At 39.8% G+C, this 21,714-nt stretch overlaps 1 protein-coding gene across 6 annotated transcripts in view; it reads left to right on the top strand.

Moving 5' to 3' along the window:
* The window catches only part of ZEB2 (zinc finger E-box binding homeobox 2), a 139,541-nt gene that overhangs the window by 41,949 nt on the left and 75,878 nt on the right, over positions 1-21,714 (top strand). Inside the window, exon 1 of one of the 6 annotated variants that reach the window (XM_088829240.1) lies at positions 2,967-3,071. The exons of the other annotated variants lie outside the window; for them this stretch is intronic. Coding sequence (XP_088685366.1) covers position 3,071 — 1 coding nt within the window. The 5' untranslated portion in view covers positions 2,967-3,070. Of the gene's footprint in view, positions 1-2,966; positions 3,072-21,714 lie in introns of those variants that run through there. 6 annotated transcript variants of the gene reach the window in all.

Raw genomic sequence — 21,714 nt, 5'->3', positions numbered from 1 at the left:
AATAAAGAACACTTAAAAAATTTAGATGCAAATTATTTTGCATTATTCATGCTCTAAGTGTCCTTGTAGATTTAAACACTTCTGAGGCCACCTTGATTCAAGTAATTACCTAGGCCCTCACTGCTCCGTCATGAATAAGGTATTTTGTACAAGTAAAGTATGCACCCGATGAGCTTTTAAAGTAGCTTTACACTGAACTTGTGTATTGCTTCTCGTGCATGAATGAGTTGAACACGAGTCACAATCTGTCTCAGGTGGGAAACCCTGGCTGGGCAACCATGGGTGACGGGATGAAACCCGAGCGTCTCTCTCCACACACTTGCTCTTCCTTTGTCTCTTCTTAAGAATCTTAAAGTGATTCTCCTGCCTGATTTTAGTAGCTGTTTTGCAATCTAAGAGAACAGTAGGTGCTAGGAAAAGCAACCAGGGGGAAAGTGGCAGGGATCCTGCCCAAATTCTCCATCACCCGAGTTCATTTTAATGTCCACCTTCCATGCCACCTCATCTCCAATAGGAAAGGCTTGTGCATAAAGTAAGAAGTCCCTGTGATTGTACATGGCTCTGTACATCTGTCTCCCCATCTGTCAGCCTGGGTTCCACAGCTATCAGAGCTAGGTCCTATCTACCTCCACCAGGATATTCTTCACCAAATGAGAGTGGCTTCCAACTCAGAAGCAACTGAAGAATGCTTACGATGGAAATGAAAGTGACCACACAGCATAAACCTCTGGGTTTCTCCACACACACACACACACACACAAAGTAGGTTTGCAAGAGTTAAACATAATTGGCTGAAGCTTGGAGCTGGCGTTTGTTACAAAATGCCCAAGCCTTTCCTTTCCAACTCCGTGGCTTTGAAGAATTATAGGAATTTTATGATGTGCTATTGGAGTTATACTGGCAGAGATTACAGTAAAGGGGTTAAAGTTGGTTTATGGTAGAAAAAAATTATGCAGAAACCAATAAAAATAAACATACTCAAGTAGACTAAACTTGCTGGGCTTTTAGTTTTAGTTTAACAAAGGAAGTTTAGATGAAAGTAAATGTTGCAGCTTTTAGAAAATTAGTTGACACTCATACTTGATCATCTTTACTACACAGCAGTATAATTAATATTTAAACATTCTAATAATGCAGCTTGCTTTGTATGCACTTTTCAGCTTCACAACAGTATATTTTATCTGGAATTGTGCTAGCGTTTTCTTGGGTACTGCCCATTTTCATAGTTAAATTTAAAATAGAGTAGGGCCTTAGCTCTGATGGCCAGGAAAACATTGATAAGAAAGGAAACAGGTTTCATGCATCTCCCAGACAGTTTATTATTAAGACCACTATTTACCCAAGAGAGTAGATAATGTATAAATTTTGTTTCATTGTCCCTGTGAACATTTTTAAATGACCGAAGTAAATTAAGTCTGAAAGTTGCACTTGGCTAGTGTCCACTCACCTCTTACTATCCAAACCAGGAGAATTTTGATGATGTCAAGGCAGGGTGAAATGAGGAGCCAACACATGAAATGCCAGCGATGTCAGCCCATTCATTAAGACATCAGGTTAACGTGGCAAATAAGTTTTATTTTCAATACATGGGATCATTTTGGGATCATCATCTGAGTTGTGACAGCTGAATACCCAGGAAAACAATAAAACTAGTAAAATATCAAGAAGTAAGCTAATTGAGAGAAGACTGAGCTCGTTTATTTTCACATGAGAACTTTCTTCCTGTTCCCGTCTCAGGCCTGTAGGTGGTAGGGCAAAGTTGTTTCAGGTGCTACCTTCAGTTTGGTCCCTTTGAAGAAGGCAAGTTGGCCTGTGCCCTTGATCTTCTTCTAGTTTGAAGGGTGAGAAAGAGCATTCTACTTTTCCACCATAACTTAAGTGTCCTTTAATAGAAATAGAATTTGCCTGTACATGTCTACTGCTCATTCTTTATAAGTGAGTAGGTGTACTGAGCTGCGTGTCTGTTTTGAGATTCAGCCCCCATTAACCCTGTGAGGCCCAGTTCACGATAGGTACTGCCCTATGGGAATCCTGTCACTTAGTGAAGCATGAATCCACAATAGATCCACAGCCATGCCAACACAGGGGCATCTCATTTCACTCCATTCTGTGAAACTGTGGTTTGCACCAATCAAATGGTGCAGTTGAGAACTGCAAAATTAGGCAGGTCCAAGTTCGCAAGGAAAAAGATGAGCGGTAGAAAAAATCATCGATATAAAATATTACTACAGAGGCACAGTATGTAAACTAAGTTCCACGCAGAAAGAACCACAGGGCATCCTGAAATAACTGTCAAGAGATGGTTTGCGCTGGTTACTTGATTACCTGATGTCAAAAGGAAGTCATTGTCACAGATTCCTGGACATGATTGTGTTTATTTGTAATATTCAGAAACTGAGCTGGCAGTTTGGTGTCTTTGTGTTTTATTTGTGTTTGTTTTGAGAAAAGGAGTCAAATGAACTCAGTTTACAAATAACTAAGAGCCCACGGACTATTTAAAACCTGCTATTAGGTGGTAAAGTAGAGATAAGTTGAACCCAACTGCTGTCACAAGTATGGCTTTGACAGATAGGTAAGTCTGAGAGTGGACAAAATTAAAAGCATTTTTCATATGCTAATCTCCACCTGCACAAGAATAATTTTTTTTAAGAAGGAAACCTACTGGCAGAGTAAATTCAAGAGCTGTCTATCGCTGGTACCTTACTTCTAGGAATTGTTATGACACAGAAAAATGAATAAATACCTTTATGAGCAAGGTCTTCCATAGAATTTCAATTCCAGATGGGTGTCATGACAGGTATGGGCAAGCACTCTGTGAAAAGAATAAATAGCCATACGTGTAACTTTTAAGCTAAAAGAATAAATCCCTTCCTATGCAACTGGCTCAAAATTATATCTGAGGAATCAGTTTTTAGTTGAAAATAGAGAGCAAAGTGAAAACAATGTTCTGCCTTGCCTTTCAGGTGGTAGGTACATGTGAACTTCATAGCGAGTGTGAGAGACAGCCAAGGATGTCAATCAAGACCTACAGATTAACCCACAGCAGTGAAATCTGAGAAGGTTTATAACAAGTAGGTAATAGTTTCAGTCCTCTGTGAGAACACATAAACTCCCAACTTCATGCTGGGACAAAACAGGGCAGGACATTTGAGGTAGAGGGTGAGAAAACCTTCCTCTTATTATGACAGAGCCTCCCCTGTACTTGTTTAAATGCCACGAGGCTGCTATTGAATGCTTGCCATTTCTCTAGGTTTTATATTATTTTACAAAAAAGCTTTGGGAGTTTCCTTCAATTTCGATAAATATTCAAATTTGTGCATAATTTCTACAGTTCAGATTTGAATGATAGAAAATTTCCCATGCTTGTTGAGTTTCTTTTCAAGTAAGAAAATGATTCTTGTAATAAATAAAAATGTTATGTTTCTTTTTCCGGATATTGTCAAGATAATAAACCCTTTACCTTTATTTATAAATTCAAAATTCACTAATTTATTGAAATTAGAGCCAAAATAGTCCAAGAAAAACCTTAAATATCACATGGTGACTTGAGAAAAATGAGTGGTTTGTGGTTATCTCATGTAAGGTCCTATCTCTTTCTACTGAGAGAGTCCTCAGGCTCAAGAAACTTATGGTTAAAATGCCTGTAAATGGGTTAGAATTCTCAGTCCTTATATGCACCCTTTTAGGCCCTGTGAATTAGATTCTGATCAGTGATTACAATAGTAATATCATTTATAAATATACTCTGCTTCCTCGGGAGGTAAGTGTCAGAGAAAAGTTTCCAGTGTGCTAGTTTACATGTGGAAAGGAAAATTAAAATAATAACACATTTAAGTTCTAGATGAAATGCTTTGTGTGGGCTTAATTATGGGGAAACCTGGACAATGGTCGTTTAACTTTTTAAATGGAACTTTCAGTCAGATGCCATGTGACCAGGCTGCTAACATGAAGGAAAAGAGTTAGTGGCATCAAAATTCTTTGACTGGAGAGCATGTTAGGAGGTAGATAAGCGAGCAGCTCAGGCGACCCACCTCCTGGCCAGGGGAGGAGGACAGTGCCTGGAATGTCTGCAATGTGTTTCTATTTTTGTCGCACCTACTTGTGGCCACCCATCTGGTCTGAATCAGTCAGTCTCATCCCAGAGCTCTGCTCCTCTCCCAGCTGAAATAATACCCTCCTTTCCCAGTACTCTGTGTGAAGGAAGATCCCTGCTCACAACTGCTCAGGCAAGACTGTTCACAAGGCTGCATGTTTGTAAATACTGGTGAACCCAGAAGGAGGCATTGGGGAGGTTTTTTTTTTTTTTAATGTGGATATTTTATGAATAAACTCTGCTCTCCCAGAACAGTACTTGGGAAAACTGGAGGAATCATTAAAGAAATGTTTGACCCCAGAAGTTGAAGGAATTATCCTGTACAATTTTGTGTTGTTGTTTAGCTGATAAGTCGTGTCCGACTCATTGTGACCCTATGGACTGTAGCCCGCCACACTCCTCTATCCATGGGATTTCCCAGACAAGAATACTGGGATCTTCCCGACCCAGGGATCTAATCCGAATCTCCTGCATTGTCATTATTTACCACTGAGCCACCTGGGAAGCCCACAATTTTTGATACAAACTTTAAAATTTTTTATGTAATGCAGTTTACTTGGCCTGCATTTAAACTATGAATTATTGTGCTGTGATACCTAGAGCAGAGAAAGCCCGGGATATGAAGTGTTGGCCATGCCTTAGCTTGAAGTATTTTCTTAGGGCATTTTGCTCTGTTCCACACTAGAAGTGGTGTTCCATTTTCCTACACCTCTGAACCAGCTCTGGTTATAGAGCATTTTTCTGGCATTCCTCACGTGCACAGTCTAATCTTTAGCAACACAACATCCACACCTCCCTTGTCAGATTCCTACACACCTGACAGACTCTTCCCTGATATTCCAGCTACTAAAACACTGACCTCTATTAAAAGGGTCGAGGTGTTCACCACTGAAAGCAGCCATGTTTTAGAACCTCATAGTACTCATCCCATGAGAGACTTCAAAACTTACATTGACATCGGCCAATTAAATATCATGGCATAAAGCTACTCATCTTCCTTATCTGCCCAGTTCGCCGCTGCACTGGAAAGTACCGCCCTATCATGGACCTCCCAACCAGGAACTCCAGAGTTATTTTTGCCTCACCACTGTCTTTCTCACTCCCCACATCCAGTCTGTGACCGACCGTTGCCACTTTTTTCTGGCCAACATTTCCTGAATCCACCCCCTTCCTTTTCATTCTCATAGTTGTGGTCTTAGTCCAGGCTTTGGCTTTGACCCACTGGGAATTTGTGGCCTTCTTCCCTCTCTGCCTCCATATGAGCATATCAAACTTCAGCTTAATTTAACACCACTGATGAACTTTCCCTTCTCTCTCTGTCTCTTTTAACTGGTCCATCATTTTCTGTGGGTTCCATTGAGACTGCCAGCGGCTCTCCGGACTCTGTTCTGATGTTCCCTTTCTATGTCTCACTTCTTCATCTAGCTAGCTCCTAATTGCTCCCATCTTTTCCATCTGTTTTCCAAAGTAAGCCCACTATTGTTTATGGAACCCTTCGCTCCCTGCTTCAGAAACCGTTCCGCCACAAAGATCCCTGATATGCACCATTATATGGCAGATCCAGAAACTTTGTGCCTTTCCTTAGTCCTTCCTTTCCTCCATTCTGGTCCAGCAAATTGTGGTTGTTGAGAGAATGGCCAGGTTCAAAACTTCTAGCTCTACCACTTGCTATCTGTGACACTGGGCAAGTCAGCTAACACCCTTTAGCCTCAGTTTTCTCATCTGTAAAATGGACTATTGAGAAGGAAAAAAAGAGGGAATTTATGTAGAACACTGCTAGCACATAGTAAGCACCATTTGAATGTTTTTTGTTGTTGTTATTATTATAGTATCTCAAAGGACAACTGCCCCATCACACCCCTCTCAGTCACCCTTGCACTGTGCTCTTTTATTCTTGCATATAAAATTGGACAACAAAACCGAGTCCCTTTAATCTGGTTCTAACAGTAGCGTATGTCTTAGAAATCAAGGACAAAGTTAATTGAATATGGCTGGTATCAATGTAGGTAATAATGAAGACTTAAATGATGCTTTCTGAGGGTAATTATGAAGATGATGATGATGACAAAAATGTGACCAGATGCTCCTTTGGGTTAATATTCTCTGCTTATACAACTAAACCTCCAGGAAACATAGTGCTTCCCCTCAAATTAGTTTTTTCCCCATTACAAGGATGCATGATATGTGTAAGAAAATATCCTGTGCAGTATGCATGAGATTTATTTCTCAGAAAACAGATAAATGGTAAGAATTTTAAGTGTTTCTACATACTTATTTAGATCTCACTTCAGGAGATAAAACAAATGAAAACTCCAACTTGTTAATAATTTACATTTTAGTGGAAAATTCGAACATGCTGTAAAGATACCTCTAAGACCCAACACAGAAAATGCAAATAACTTACATCCACTGTGCACTGAAGACAGAATTTGTCTGGGAAGAAAACATCAATTAAAAAAAAACAACCACCCAAGTGTTTTCAAGGGAAAATTGACCATATTTACAGGGCTATAATTATGCTTATAATTTCAGAGGACTCTTTGGAAGTATTCATGTCAATGATCTCTCCATTCATCAGGTGTTTCTTACAGAAAATCCACGAGGTCTACCTCAGCACCTAGGAGGCAGCTTACAAATAGGGGATTTCGTTTCTGTAAGCCACACCATCACTTTTCTCTAACAGCTTATGCAAAAGTTTCATGGGGGAGGGAAAAGCCCAAGCCAAAAAAAAGAGTAGAGAGAGAAAGAGAGGGAGAGGAGTGTGCATGACAATAACTACCTCTGTCCCTTTGGTTTTTGTTCTTTTCATGTCAGGGAACTTTTTAGCTGTGCTGCCTGGGTAACTGCTCTGGAAGGTTGGAATATCTGTTGTTGAAGGAGGTTTGTGATTGAGGGCCTTCTGACACAATCTTTTGTTGCATTGAGGTGTTTGATCCTCTTTCCCTTTCTTCTAAAACCAATCCCATCCCTTTAAAAAATGGATAACCAGCACTTCTTTTACTTATTGTCAGCTTTTGGAAAGTTACTGTGGGGGTTTGTAGAAGTTTAACTAGTTAACTCTTTGCACGCCGATGTGGTGTTGATCAAGATTCTTTCAAAACACGAAAGATTTCCATTGCTCTTATCAGGTGTATATGGTTTTCACTCATGCCCAGGAAGGGAGTTGCTTTCAGGTCCAGAACTTAAAGTGTTTGTGTTCAAGGTCTTGAAAGGCACGAGGGATTCAGGCTTTGCAATGAGGCCCGTCCTCATTTTTCTTTTTGTCCTAGAACTGTGAGAGTTAGGACTCTTGTCAGTTGGAAAACCTGGCAAGATACACAGATTTTAATTCGAGAATGACAGGTTTTGGTAAAAAAGTTAATGCAGAGGGCTATTTCCAACTGAGAGGCGTAACATGGGGGCAACAAAGGAAAAGAACCTCAAAGTGCAAGTGTGGGGATCTTGTTCAAGTCTGCTGACTAAATGCTGGAATTTTTTTTCCCCAAAGGAAGGGACACAACCCAGGTTATAGGAGAGAAAAGAAGCTTAAATGGATTATTTAACAACAACAACAAAAAAGCAACTTAGGGATTCTGGAAAGTGACCTACATTCTGCACACAATGATGATAGTTTTACGGCGGTGATAGGGTTAATAACCTAACATCATTCATGTAGTGTTTTTTGAAAATTGAATTTTACTGCTACAAAGTAAATGTAACAGCCCTCTGGAGACAATATTACAGGCACTTTATTGTTTGCTAAGCTGATGTCATCTTTCTACAGACTGACTTTAAAACAAAGGCAGAACATTTATTACAAATATCACTGTGTGAAAGGAAATCTACTGAAATATTGTTTAGAAGGTGAGCTGATAAAAAAAGTATTAATACTTGCCTTTGATCATCTTACACTATAAAGTTATGACTTCAACATGCTTCTCATGTGATTTCTATTCAAGGCAAACTTCATCCTGGAAATCCTAGGCATGTCTCTAACATTATTTGCCCTCAAGTTGGAATATGTGTTTAAGCTTCATGCATGTTTTAGATACATTTTTACTCTGAAGGCAGTTTCTTAGCAAAGGTGATAAGCTTTTAAGAGAGAGATGAAACAGTCACTTTCAAAGAAGACGTATGTATGATTTAAGAAAGAAAGACTGGAGATGAAGCTGTTTAGTTTATAGAACGAACTTTCAAAATCACCTGTAAGTAGAGGCAGGAAAGTTTGTCATTTAAATAAGCTGTTCAAGGCATTGCCAAGCCAGGCTTCTGCACGGCAGGTTGCTTGCAGCTCAGAGGGTTTGGTCTCTGAATCTGATGCACATGTAATACACCGTGAAGTTGTTTGTGGATCACACAGAAGCTTCCTAGGGTTTCATTTCCACACTGTAGCCCCTGAAAATGTATCAAATGAGCACACACGTTTGGCTCTTCCTTACAAGGCACAAGTAATTTGTTTGTAAATCAGTTACCTTTCAAGAAAAGTTAAATTAGGAAGAACTTTCCTTTCTTTGATGTTTCCCACTTGAAAAGCCAAAGAGCAAATTAATGATCATTTTGAAGTAATAATGATAATGAGGAAAAGAGAATTTAGCGAGCAACACCATCTCAGAATTACTTTTCAGGTACGGCATATAAGTAACAGCCCAAATGACTGAAATAGCCCGATAGTGTTTTTCTAAGAAAATGATTTACTGCTCTGCCTTTGTCTCTGAAGTCTGGTTAGAAGGAAAACACAGGTCAAGGAAATTGGGTTAGAAAAAAAGCCTGTTATGAGGTAGATGTAGAATTGCCCGAATAGTGTCTGATAGGGAGTCTGAAGGCGCCCACGAGGTCAGCAGACTAGAGTCTCGCCAGTGTTTGTGAAATGCCCAAGACTGACTGATGGCGTTTATGTACATCAAAAATGAATTCACAGACATCTACCTAGTGTGCCCTGTGCAAGGCTGTGTGTTAGTTTGTGTATGGGTCATGCCCAGGAAATGTCTACCTGTGCTACAATTGAGATTTTAAACCAAGAGCTGAACTGCCACTTTTTTAAAACTTATTTCAACAATGAATACACTTCTCTGTGAAAGAGCTATTTTTTAAAAAAATCTTACACCTATTGGAAGAATTTTACTATAAACATGCCAACGGAAGTTATTTTATGTCCAGTTCATTCAGTATTGTATTTAACAAACAGAAGCTACTTACCAGGTGCCAGGTACTACTTTAGCACCAAAGATCAGTTCTCACTAAGCCTCAGGGATCAGTGTCAGAAAGAACAGCTTGACAGGGTCAGAGCCTGACACATTGTAAATATTCAAAACTTTAATATTCAATAAATGTTTAGTATTCAATACATAGTCAAGAAAGCCATGGTTTTTGAGACAGACTGAATTCAGTAATGATCGAGGTAAGTCCTTGATGCTATTTATGCACAAGGAGGGACTGAGCTGCCCTCCACTAAACAGGTCAGCACGGCTATAGGAAAGGACACGCTTGAGCTGGCCTTAAAAAAGAAGGAGTGGCATTTGCCACGTGAGTAAGGACAAGAGTTACCCACTGGTGGTGGAAACAGCACCCCAGGATATGATGTGATTTTTACAGTTCTAGCACCTTCACTCCTTCCTGATGCTGCTTAATGATTTGGTCCTCGTCCTTGTCCCCCCACTCCCTGTTGTAGTGTCAGTAACACACACATGCCCACACACACACACGCGCGCACACACACGCGCTCACACACTCTGCCACTGGGATTCAGGCATCTGCCTCCTCAAGTAAGAAACAAAGTATCTCATTTGTCTCATGAAAGAAGAGGAACAGCAGTCCTGTTCCTCACTTTTATCCATAAAACTCAAACTTCAGTTGTCTACCCAAACAAGTCATTCTGGACCACTGTTTTGAAACATCCAACGCAGAAGAATGAAGTTGCGGGGAGGAAGGCAGAGGGGAGGAGCAGTGCATATTTAAACCACACACCAGTCTTGTAATGAAAGAGTTTTTCAAACCTCAGGATGAATTTATTTTCAAACACCAAGAAGAAATCATTACAGCTACTTTTTGTCTCCAACTTAGCGAGATGTCTCATGGACGGGACACTCCAAGCAGGACAGTTTGGGCCAGCTCCAACAGCATGAGGCCTGGTGTCATTGCCTCCACAAATAGAATCGAGCTTCCTTTCTTCTGCAGCTGTACATTTCCTTGCCTTTGATTCCCCTCCATTGCTTTTTCTCCTGGCAGGCCTTTCCTCTCTCTCCTGTATCAGCCACTCTACAGGCAGATGTGCTTCTTTTTCCATTTGCCAGATCCACCCCCCCAAATCTTCCCAAGTACTCCCCTTTGAAGTCTCTATTACCGATACAATCACTTTTGTTTCCCTTGCATCCCCTCTCTCTGCACTCAAGCTTCTCCTCTCCCTAACCCCATTAGTTACATCTGCTGCCCCTACCATTCAGCGTGTGTTAAATCGTAATGCGCTTGACATAACTTCAGTTTGTCTGCTAAGTACTCAATCAGTCCGCACTGCCATCTTCTGATTTGTAGGAGAGGGGGCAAGAGTGAATAAGCTGGCTCAAAATTCCCTAAATGATTCAGCTCTGACCAATTAGCCTGACCAAAATGGGAAATTGACAACTAATGATAATGTAATAAATGGGGTTTTAGCTAAGAGTATAAATCCCACAGACTTAGTTCCTGATGCCTGTGGTAGATAGACCATCATGTGATGGTCAAAGAGCTCAAAGGATGCAAGGATGGGTGAATGAAGGGAGGTATATAAATAATTTTTGTTAGTTGACTGGGGTTCTTTCCCTGCCTTTCATTAATGGATTTTTAAGGGATCTGTAGACCAGCAGAAATTGCGTGCAACATTTTGTACATTGATGCATTTTTTGGGCAGTGGGTCCATACATTTAATCAGATTTTTAAAAGGCTCTGTGACCTCCCAAAAGTTTAAGAACCAGCACTCAATGAGTGAAGACACCTATTTTGTCTGTTTTCCTGTGGTCGGCTTTTTCTCCCATTTAGCATACGTTAACATCCCATATGATTTGAGCAGTTCAGAGGGTAGAAACGTAGGGTCTTAAAAGAAAAAAAGGTACCTTCTCTAAGAGGAACAATGTTTAAACCACCTACCAAGTTATACAATTCACTTTTTTTTATTATTATTTTAGTTTTACTACAATGCAAAGACAGGCCTTTTTTTAAAAAAACAATGGGTATAATCACACATCTGAACATAAGAATTAGTTTTATGCAGTTCCATAGAAAAGCAAAATCTTGAGGAACACTTTCCAAACAACCAGAGAAAAATAAACCATTCCTTCTGTCAGTCTTGTTAGAGAGGGATTAAGAAACTGGCAATTATTTTGGCGACCTTAATTGTTGCGCGGCAGGAAAATATGTAATTAGAGCACGTTCCCAGGCCTGCACACCTGCAGCACATCCTACGGTATAATGTCAGCTCTCAGTACCCGTCGGTGCCAGGTTCTAGCACAACTAGGCACAGTGGCGCTCTGAGAACATTCGGACTCATGTAATGTGGCTTCTGTGAATGAAAGAAGCAGGCATTTACACCACCACACAATGGAGTGCATTGCTGCAACACTGCTTTCATTATTTTCTGACGCCTACCTTCAGCACTTGCCCTGGTTTACTCCGTTTGAGGTTTTATTGTTACGGTATAATAGTCCTGTACATTTTTGAAATTCCCTGATTATTCAGCTTATTAATACAGTACTGACTTGATTATCAGGCAGTCGTTGCACAGCGGAAGATTTAGCGCGTTAGCTAAAGTCAGAAGCTGAGGAAATTCTTGGTATAATGAGAACAATTGTCTGACATTTTATTTTACTTTTTTTATGTATAAAGATGGGCTGTGGTAGTTCTGTAGATAGTTGTGTTTTGGAATTCACTCTACATTCCCTATATGTTGGGGAGTGTTCATTTTTAATGTAGAGAAAGCTTAACATGTATTCTCACTCATTTGAAAGTGTTTCAGAGTATGGGAAGACTCCCATCAGGATTCTCATTAGCTTTCTTCTTTTTCTTTTCCTTTTATTGGCTTTTTAAAACAAAAAGAGAGAAACTCAGATGTTAGAAAAAGTAGGTAAATGGAAGAAACGGTGTGCAGGGTGCCTGTTTTTCAGATAATTCTGTAACCTGGCATACTGATAGTTAACAGACTTCTCCCCCTAAGGGAGATACACTGTATTTTGCTATCTGACATGTTGTCATATATAAAGAAATCAATTGGTAATTAAATGATGCACCTTGTGAAGATGACAAAAGGCATTTGGTTGCGAAAAGAGAACTGGGTTTTGAGGGGTTTGTAATGAAGGCCTAATGACTATTCATAAGAGATTTTCAGTCCGTTGATCCACTTGACTGGAAAGTTCTGCCCTGGAGAGTTAGTGCTGTCAGTTTCTCTCACCTCAGAAAGCCGCCGCAATCGACGGTGTAGAGGATGAGCGAGAAATTATCTAGTAGTTGCTCTAGGCCTGTCTTAGGTCACAGGCAGAAGGCACATCTGGCTTCCTGTAGGTGCAACCTCAGGACATAAACTTTGACTAATTTTTAAACTATAAATATGTACGAGTGACACTGAATAAGTTACCTTTTATTCATATTTCTTTTATTTAGAATGCATGCAAATTGTGTGGTGAGGGTGCCATGTTGGCTTTATTTTTTCCTTCCAATTTTATCAGTTACATGTTTGCTTGTAAGCCGAAGAGCAACTGTTTGCAGAAGTTGTCAAGGACCAAATGATAACGGTCTCCTCCTGTGAAATCAAACCACAGTACCTTTGTGGTGATTATGCCAGAGTCACCCTGTAGGAAGGTCAGCCGAGACGAGGAGAGGGTGTATTAGCGGACTGAGCTCTTGATGGCTGCTCACTGCGACCCAGTGGCAAAATTTACATACCCTAAGACTAGATACTCCAGTGACTCTAGAAAATAACAACAAGAACAACAAAATTCATGCATTCAAAAGATACTAGTTACTATCAACCATAGGCCAGGCACAATACCAGCCTCAGAGGATGCAAAGATGATGGAAACAAAATCTCAGCCCCCATATACATAAGTTGCTTCAGTCATGTCCAACACTTTGTGATCCTCTGGACTATAACCCACCAGCCTCCTCTGTCCATGAGGATTCTCCAGTTGAGAATGCTGGGGTGGGTTGCCGTGCCCTCCTCCAGGGCATCTTCCCCACCCCAGGATGAAACTCACATCTCTCACGTCTGCTGCATTGGCAGGCAGGCTCTGTGCCACTCGTGCCACCTGGGATGGCCCACACAGAAGCAGACAAAGAAGAAAACAGTTGTACTATTTCATGGGAAGAGCTGTGGTCGAGTTGAATAAGAACACAGAGTCTTAGAATCCAGGAATAGATTTTCGAAGAACTGTTAGAGTCCACAGGTTATTCAGAGATTTCTTATAGATGTTGCTCTTTCCATTGGCAAAACCAAATTCTCCAACAGAAAGATGCATTGGTGAAGTAAGGTCTTCCCGTTCCAGCTCTGCTTACCTCTACAATCCCGAAAGAACGGTAGTGGCCAGCAATTTCTGTACATATTTACTCTTGGAAAGTGGTCCTTTATGTTATCTTATCGAGCAGCTCACCTAATCAAAGGTAAACACATTTATCACCTCATTAAGGCTTGTTTTATGGCCCCTTGAAAGTGGTGTTTGAGGTGGAAATATCAGTCAAACTCCTTGTCTGAAACATCTGTAAGGGGGATGCTATGGCAAGCTACAGAGGTTTTCATCTCATATAAAAATAATTTAACTTGTGATGTATAGTTGAGAGGTTGTCACTGATGGTTCCTCCAAGTGTATTGTGGTTACTGAGTTTTGCTGATGTGTTTGCTGGAGTTGTCAAGGTGGACCAAATGAATGGACAGATGCCAAAAAAACAATTATGCTTATTAATGTACATTGATTGCTTGTTTAGGTCACAAAGCAAATTAAAAAATACATTAGTATTTACACCCTTTTGTAGCAGACCTAATGATTGCTTGTAATATAGTGTCTAGTAAAGAATATAATACCTGTAAAGCTCAGTTACGTTATCTAATTACTAGATTTTGAGTTAAATGGCTATAATTATGGAAGTGAATAGTTGCCTCTCCAAAATGGTAGATTTAAATATATAAAGATGTTGACTTGATTATTTAATATTTGTAGCAAAGACAAACCACCTAAATAGAGAGATTAATTCCACATCAGTGCAACATTAAAAGGGAGACAGGATGCCAAGAATCCCATTAATTTGGGGTATAGGTGCCTAAAATTTCCTCCAAACATTTACACCAGAGAATACCAATGAGACAATAGCAAGCCAATCCCCCTAAGGGTAGAGAGGTAAGGCAAAAGAGATTTTAAACTGCACAACTTCATGCAGCAAAATTAAGCATGGTATTTTGCACAAGATATTAAACATAGCCCCCATGAAACTGGGTTACAAAGCACCAGGCTGCATATTTTGTATACATACCAGTTCCATGACCCCTTTCCCCATAAAGTTCCTTGACTATTCACTCTTTCCTTTACCTTGCCATGAATTCTTGCTTTTAAGAAAAGTTGTACTACTTGAAATCACCCCATCCACTTGTATATTCTTGTCATTTTACCGTGTTTTGAACTTAGATAACCCTGGTAGGAAGAAAGTTTTAATATATATTTGCTTAGTTGAATGGTCAACTTGAAGGAGAAGAGGTGACCTCTTTTTTCCCTATGATTTACTCTTGAAGTACACACATTGTGTTCCCCAAGAAGATTGTGTCACCTCCTTCACACTCTGGGAAATTCCATACTTCCTAACAAGAACTTCAGTTGAATTGGTGTAATATGGTTTTTCTGCTCCTTGCCCTATTGCCTTCAGGGCCTTTGAGTCATAAGTCTTTGGTACCACAGTGAATAATCAGTACGATAGCCACCATTTGGTTTTCCCTTTTAACTTTTGAGGGTTACTTTTGAACATAGTACAAGTGCTCGGAAGGGCTTTTTCACAAATTGCTGACCATGGCAGTTGCTACCCTATTGGGCCTTTCATTCTGAACGCAGAGGCAAAAGGCACTGATGTCAGTATATCAAGTAATGTGTAACAATTTTTAAAAACACTAAATTTACTGAATCCCCATATTATGTTTTCACACTGCTCTTTCAGAAGCTATGCTCACGCCATACTCCAGTAAACCAATCTTGGTCCTGGCAGGCCCTATTGGAACTAATGGGGCCTGACAGTTCTTCAGTTAAAAATTATACATGAGGGTCACTTTCCCTTAAATTATCTATTGTATGCCAGCTGTTCACAACTGCAGTGCTTCACTTTCTTTGCATTGCTCGAAATGTCTCATTTTCTCATAACATCCATAGCAGCTCTTCTTGTGGATGGTGTTGAAGTTAGCACACACCTTCATGCACATCATGCTAGAGTTGCATTTTCCATTCTCTTTATTTTTTGGGTTCTGGAAAGCGTTTAGATGGCTCATTTTGCCTGTTTCATGCCACAGCACTTGAGTTATATTATAATTTCTCATTTGCTGCACAACTTTAGTCTATTTTTATGCTCCTAAATGACGCAGCTTTAAGTACCCGTGAGTGGCACTTCCCGTGCTGTGAGCGCTATCAGAGACAACCTCGGACAGATAAAACTCCTGGTTCTTTTGGTTTGGTTTGGTTTTATGCTGGGGAAAGGAGAAGAGGAGTCATTGCCAAGGGTCAACTTTTGTTTGTCAGTCCTGTTAAAACTGTGGCCAATAGACCCATTTACAAGGAAAAAAAATCACCTAAGTCCTGGATCTGAATGAAGGCCATCTTCTCAAATGTTCCTCGTTATTACAGAGCAGTTATCTTTGGATTATAAATAAAACGAGGCATTTTTCCCCTTTCTTTCTTTTTTTCTGGAATGGCCCAAGTGAAGTATTTGCCCTAGAGTTATTAGACCTCTTTATCAACAAGTGCCTGGGATTTTACTAAGCCTGTACCACCCCCGACCCCACACAGAGTAATGGTTGGGGAAGAGTGGATGTGGTACAAAGATCACAGGTTCGGTCATATTTTCTGCCTTGTTGGTGAAAATGGGGAGGTGGGGTGGGAGGATTTCCTTTAATTATGAAATAAGTGTGATGTTAGTAGTTATTTCTGTAACCTGGTGAAAATGCCACATGTTTAGGGCTTCATTTCTAGCATGTTACTCTGCATCTACAACAGTGACCCGTGCTTTGGGAATCTTCTGGCTATGAAGGGGCACACAGATGACAACTAGCTTCTGTAGAAACCTGGTCATCTGGAGACTTCCTGAGAATGTGTGATGATTTTGTAAACCTTGGTGGGTAAGCCGGAGACTGCAGCAGTGTTGGACAAGGTCACATATCGGTGGCAGCGGCGTGTCTTTCCCCTTTCCATTGTGTGATCCTCCAGGGTCTGGGGCATTCACATGCAATGATTCTGTTTCTCTTTCAGGAGGACTTGTAAACTCTTTCAAACAGAGGCACAGTTTGCGATTGTTGCGTTACTGAGTGGGTGTAGAGAAGCTAGGGCTGCAGCCTGGTCCAGTTGCAGATAGAATAAAACTGACAATGATGCAATGGGCCTGGCATGTAGACAACTCCGTGGGATGGATGAATGGTGTGGCTTTTGCCGTCCCTCCGGTGGTGGTAGGCCCTGTAATAGCTAGCGTAGGAAGGGTGGTGAAAATTGATATGCACTATTACTACATGTATAAAACTTAACACTGGGGCCATTGCACAGGTGGGGGGTTCCTGTTTATTGATTTTTATGACTTTGTTAGAACACACGCCTAATGCTTTTACACTCCTGGAGCTCTGGGAGGGATCACCTTAGGTAATAAACCTTTTCGTACTTTGCAATCGCTCACAATTTACATGGGGTCTCATATTATCCAGTACAAAGCTCAGTGGCCCCCCTCTACTTGGTTTTAGGAGTGCTATAAAAAAAGCCAAGAAAATAACTCTAGCATTTACTTTGAATTTTTTAAAAACCTGTCCACTCCTGCTATGAAAATGGCCCCTAATTCTAATTACTCATATTTCCAAGAAAAATTAGTCACACAAACTTATGTTATGTGTTACCTCAGAGGTTGAAAGCAAATTAGGTTTCCAATAAGACAGTACATCAAACAAAGTAGCATGTTCTTGATGCCTATGACTTTTTTTTTTAGAATTATGGTTGGACATTTTTGGCAGACAGATTGTCTTTTGCTCTATCAAAATGACAGTTTCTTTTGTAACTGCAACATTCATAATTAGAAGGAGAGAAGCAATCTGCCCAATTTAATATACTAAAAGAAGTTTAGAGTCTCTGCTAGTAATTTCATTATTTTAAAATTTGAATTAATTGACTTAAAATAATACAGTTAAGAAGTATAACTAGCAGGATTATGGAGAAAGGTTTCTTTTTCCTTAAAGAAAAAAAGCACTCTTAGTCTTATACTTCATATGAGATTAAAATTTTCTATTTATGCCAAGTGCCCTGTTCTAAGATTCAGAGCAAGAATGTGGATATTCATCCTTGCAACAGAGCTGAGAGAAGTCGTAGGGAAAACCCTGGGAACAAGGTCACTTTAAACAAAAATGTTCTCCAAGTTTCCCATGCTTAAGAGCCTAGCTGGGCTTAATTAAAGTCAATGGATGACCAAAAAGAGGGGGGAAAAAAAAGGAAAGAAAATGAAAGGAAAAACCACCACATACCCCACTTCAATCTCTTTCTGGGCTACCCTTCACATTCCATCCTTAGCCATTGATGTTCAAGCTCTTTAAATCTAGCAAGAATAATATTTCTTGAATCCCTTAACAGCACTGATGTGTCCATGGTGTAATATCACTCTTCCCATTCCACATCCCTAATCTACGTCACTTAGGTGGCCCTCACCCCTACCACTGCAACAAAAACAAATCCAGCTTCACATTCAGAATGAAATCATCATAACATAGCGACCTTGTTCTGGAAGTGATGTTTGGTTTCAGCAACCCTCTTTTATGCAGCCCTGGCCAAGCTTAACATTTCCTGTTGGCTCAGAGGGTAACCTTTCTTCATATTTTCTTCAAGATCTCTCTTTAGGAGACCCAGTGTGCTGCTGCCTAGAATGCACAGGGCCAAAGTTTTGGAAAGTTGAAATGCATGAGCATTGAAGACCTATTTTCTCCTAAAATGGAATGAAGCCCCTACTCATTTTAAAGAATACATACCCAGCAAGATTTATTTTCACCCTTCCTGTATAAGTTTTGTCATACTCAACTCTAAAGGAAGCCAACTCTTTTGCTCTGTTACCTTATTTTGAACCTTAGCTGACTTTCATCTTGGCAGCGAACCTGAATGTGACAAAGATTAAAAAACAAACAAACAAACAAAAAACCCAAAATGCTTTATGTTTGAGCTGTTGGGTGTTTTTCCCTCCCATCAGAAATTACAACACTAGGTACCACATACATTAGGGGGTATGTTTATAAGGCAGCAGGAAATTTTTTAACCCTCAAAACTTTCTGATTATAGACTGTGCTCTAAATCTGTAGGGTTTGTATTCCAATTCCCCTGCTCTTTTACAAGTATGTCACTTGCATACCAGCAAGTGAAAAGGCAAACTTCCCCATGGCAGTTCTGAAATCTGACGTAAAACATAGAGACTGGGGACTCAGAGCACAGATTATACCCAACACCTACATCTCAAAATTTCCTCTAGTATTTTAGTAGTTGCATCTTTCCTTTTTTGCAGTCCTGTGTCCCACAGAAGTGACATTTTGTTCTGTCTCATTCATCCTAATCTACTTAGTTATATATTGAAAGATATACACACTTATATAACTCAGGAAGCCAGGGATTAAAGCGCAGTGTATTTTAACACAGTTTCTTCTACTCTAATTGCTGCCAGCTTAAGGCTTGGATTGACGTGGGCTATGGGTTTATGTTAACTTCTATAGATATTTTTATTTGCATATGTGGGTATTTATATATGTGTGTACATAGATGTGTGACTTCAGGCTCTGCTGACTTATTGTTTTCTTTGTGTTCATTATAAACAGCAGGTAGGCAGACAGTGCACCTCACCCACTCTTGTCCACATCATTCAAAAACCGTTGCAGGATTTCCATTCTAAATTAAATGCACCCATGGTTAGGACTTTTATCAATTCTTTGGTCTTAGTATCTCAAATTTTGAAGTCTTCTTCCTTTGTCTCCAACAGGGAAAATGCTGAAAGCATTTCCACCTGGATGTTTAAATTATTTAAGTTGCAGGAACCAGACCTTTTCCCTCCTGAGTAGTTGTGGGTTTTAAAGGCTAAAATTGCTTCATCATGCCAAAGTGAAAGTATGCATAAATTATTTAGTTAAACCTGAGAAAATACAGACTTTTCCCAGTGATCTTTCAAAGGCTGCCTACTTAAATTTCAGAAGAATGGGCAGGATTTTTTTTTCCTCTTACAAAATTAAAGTATCAGCTGTGTTTTCTATCAGAAATCTGAACAAAATTACAAAGTGATGTTTTTTTTTAAGTCTAAGTCTCATGATATCTAGTATATCTATGTCATGCCCAAGGTGAATAGTGTGGCCTGAATCAATGCCAGTAAGACCCATCCAGCTGACAAGACCCTTCTGAATGTTTCCTTATGAAAGTCAGGTACCTTGTTGCAAGTCTCTCCTTGATGCTAACAGAAACACTTTTGAACATTTCCAGTTTAATTTCTATGCTTCCAGAGTTTATATCTCAGTCATAAAAATATGAAACAAGGAAGGAATGATTTTATAATTTTATCATTTAAATAAATAAACATATGACAAAATGGAAAGAAAATATAAAGCCAAGAAATTTTAAAATGTTATCAAAATTTGGTTGACACTTTAAATTGGCTTTTTGTTCCTTACTTTAACTGTAGTAAATAAAAATGCCTGGAAGTGTGAAACAGTGTGTCTGGTTTGTGATGGTGATGGGCCCTTTGTGTGCGTGTGTAACACAAATAACATGAAAGAATGAAAACGGCCAATGAGTATGGGCAGTAGTCAGCCAAGTTCAAGTTCCTAGAAAGTGAGGAACTCAGTTTCTCATGTCCATTACAGAATCTGTGACATTATATACCAGTCCTCTAGTCTTAGCATCAGTACCCCAGTGACATTCTCATGACCTAAAGAAGAACAGTATTTTTAACTGAATACCTAACTTCAAATTCTAAAAGAAGAATTAACTGCGGAAGAAAAAAAAGTGAGCCAAAAAGATACCCTTATGAGTTATTTAGTACATAGCTGTCTGTTCATTTGTAGCATCCATTTGAGTTTTGTGTTCAGATATACTGGGAGGTAAGAGTGAACAGGCTAGAAGATCAGCATACAACTTTCATGAAGTATTATGGGAAAAAAAAATTAAGTTCTCTGAGAAAGATAAAACCTATTCTATCCTGAAGTGATGGACATCACTTATCCCACAAATACATGTTTAAAATATTGTACACCAGGTGTTCTTCCTTAGATCTAACTTTTCCCCCAACAACTTTTAGTTCAGTCATTCTTGTCCTTGCCTTAGTTCCCACCTCTCCTCTCCCCCTTCTGCCCAGGCACCGATGTATCCATTGAACCAGATAGACAGGGTGTTACACACTCTGTGAATAGTTAGAAATCCTGTTTTGGCTTTTGTGTACTTAGATCTGTACCCCAGAGGTGATGAAATGAGTACAGAGAGAATCTGGACTCAAATAGGATCTGGAGGCAGTAACCAGACCCAGACTCTGACAACGCGTGATTTGGGCAAAACTCATTTAAAGTTTCTGGGTCTCAGTATACTCATCTGTAAAATTATGATAATAATTGCTCCCTTTCCCTTCAAAGGGTAGTTATGAGAATGAAGTAAAAAATGTTCTAGGAACAGGCTCTGCTGTTAGGAAATTAATGCATAAATGCCAGGTAGTATTATATAATCAACTTGTCCTCCTAAACTTAGGAGAAGAAAAGGGTGTTTCAGGCACATTGGAGACTCTGGAGATGGAGAGATCACAGAAAGCCTACAGAGGATGATAGCCCATTTTCTTCTGTGTGCATTTCTCCGGGAAGAGGTCAGTGTACCACACCGGGGGATGTCTCCCTGGCCAGGATAGTGATAGGAAAGCCTGGATGATGGTGACCAAGGGAGCTGCGGTGATTGAGAGTAAACAGGAGGGAAACGTAGCAGTCAGGTGACTTTTTTCTAACTGCAGCAGGTTCTCAGATCCCTTAGCTGGCCCAGGATGAGAGAGCAGTCAGTAAAGAGAGTCTGGCACCGTGGATATAAGTCTCAGTGTCATCTGATTGTGAAATCTGCTTGTTTGCATTCTCATACAGTACTGGAGCTTAAGCCGTGGCCACTCTGTGAATGACTATGCAAGAACAGGATCTAAGACCAATGTGGGTGTGTGTGTGTGTTTGTGTTGGTATTGACTGAGGAAGGAGGATTCATTAGTTACCTGAAAGGAATTTATTGGATACTCCACCAAACATATTCATGGCATCAACTATTGTAATTTGGGTAATGATTTTTTTTTAATACCAGATAACACAATATATTGAAGAATTTGCAAAAAAGTTTCCCCATTCAAGTCACTATTAACCATGATAGAAGTAATGAGGACTGGTCCAGGAAAGAAAGAAATTAGGAATTACAAACCTGTCT

This window comes from Moschus berezovskii, chromosome 2 (genome assembly GCF_049115385.1).
Source record: "Moschus berezovskii isolate FMDL1 chromosome 2, NW_MosBer_1.0, whole genome shotgun sequence".
Classification (NCBI taxonomy): Eukaryota; Metazoa; Chordata; class Mammalia; order Artiodactyla; family Moschidae; genus Moschus; species Moschus berezovskii.
The sequence above is the reverse complement of the archived record's forward strand: the minus strand, read 5'-3'. Positions and strand labels throughout refer to the sequence as shown.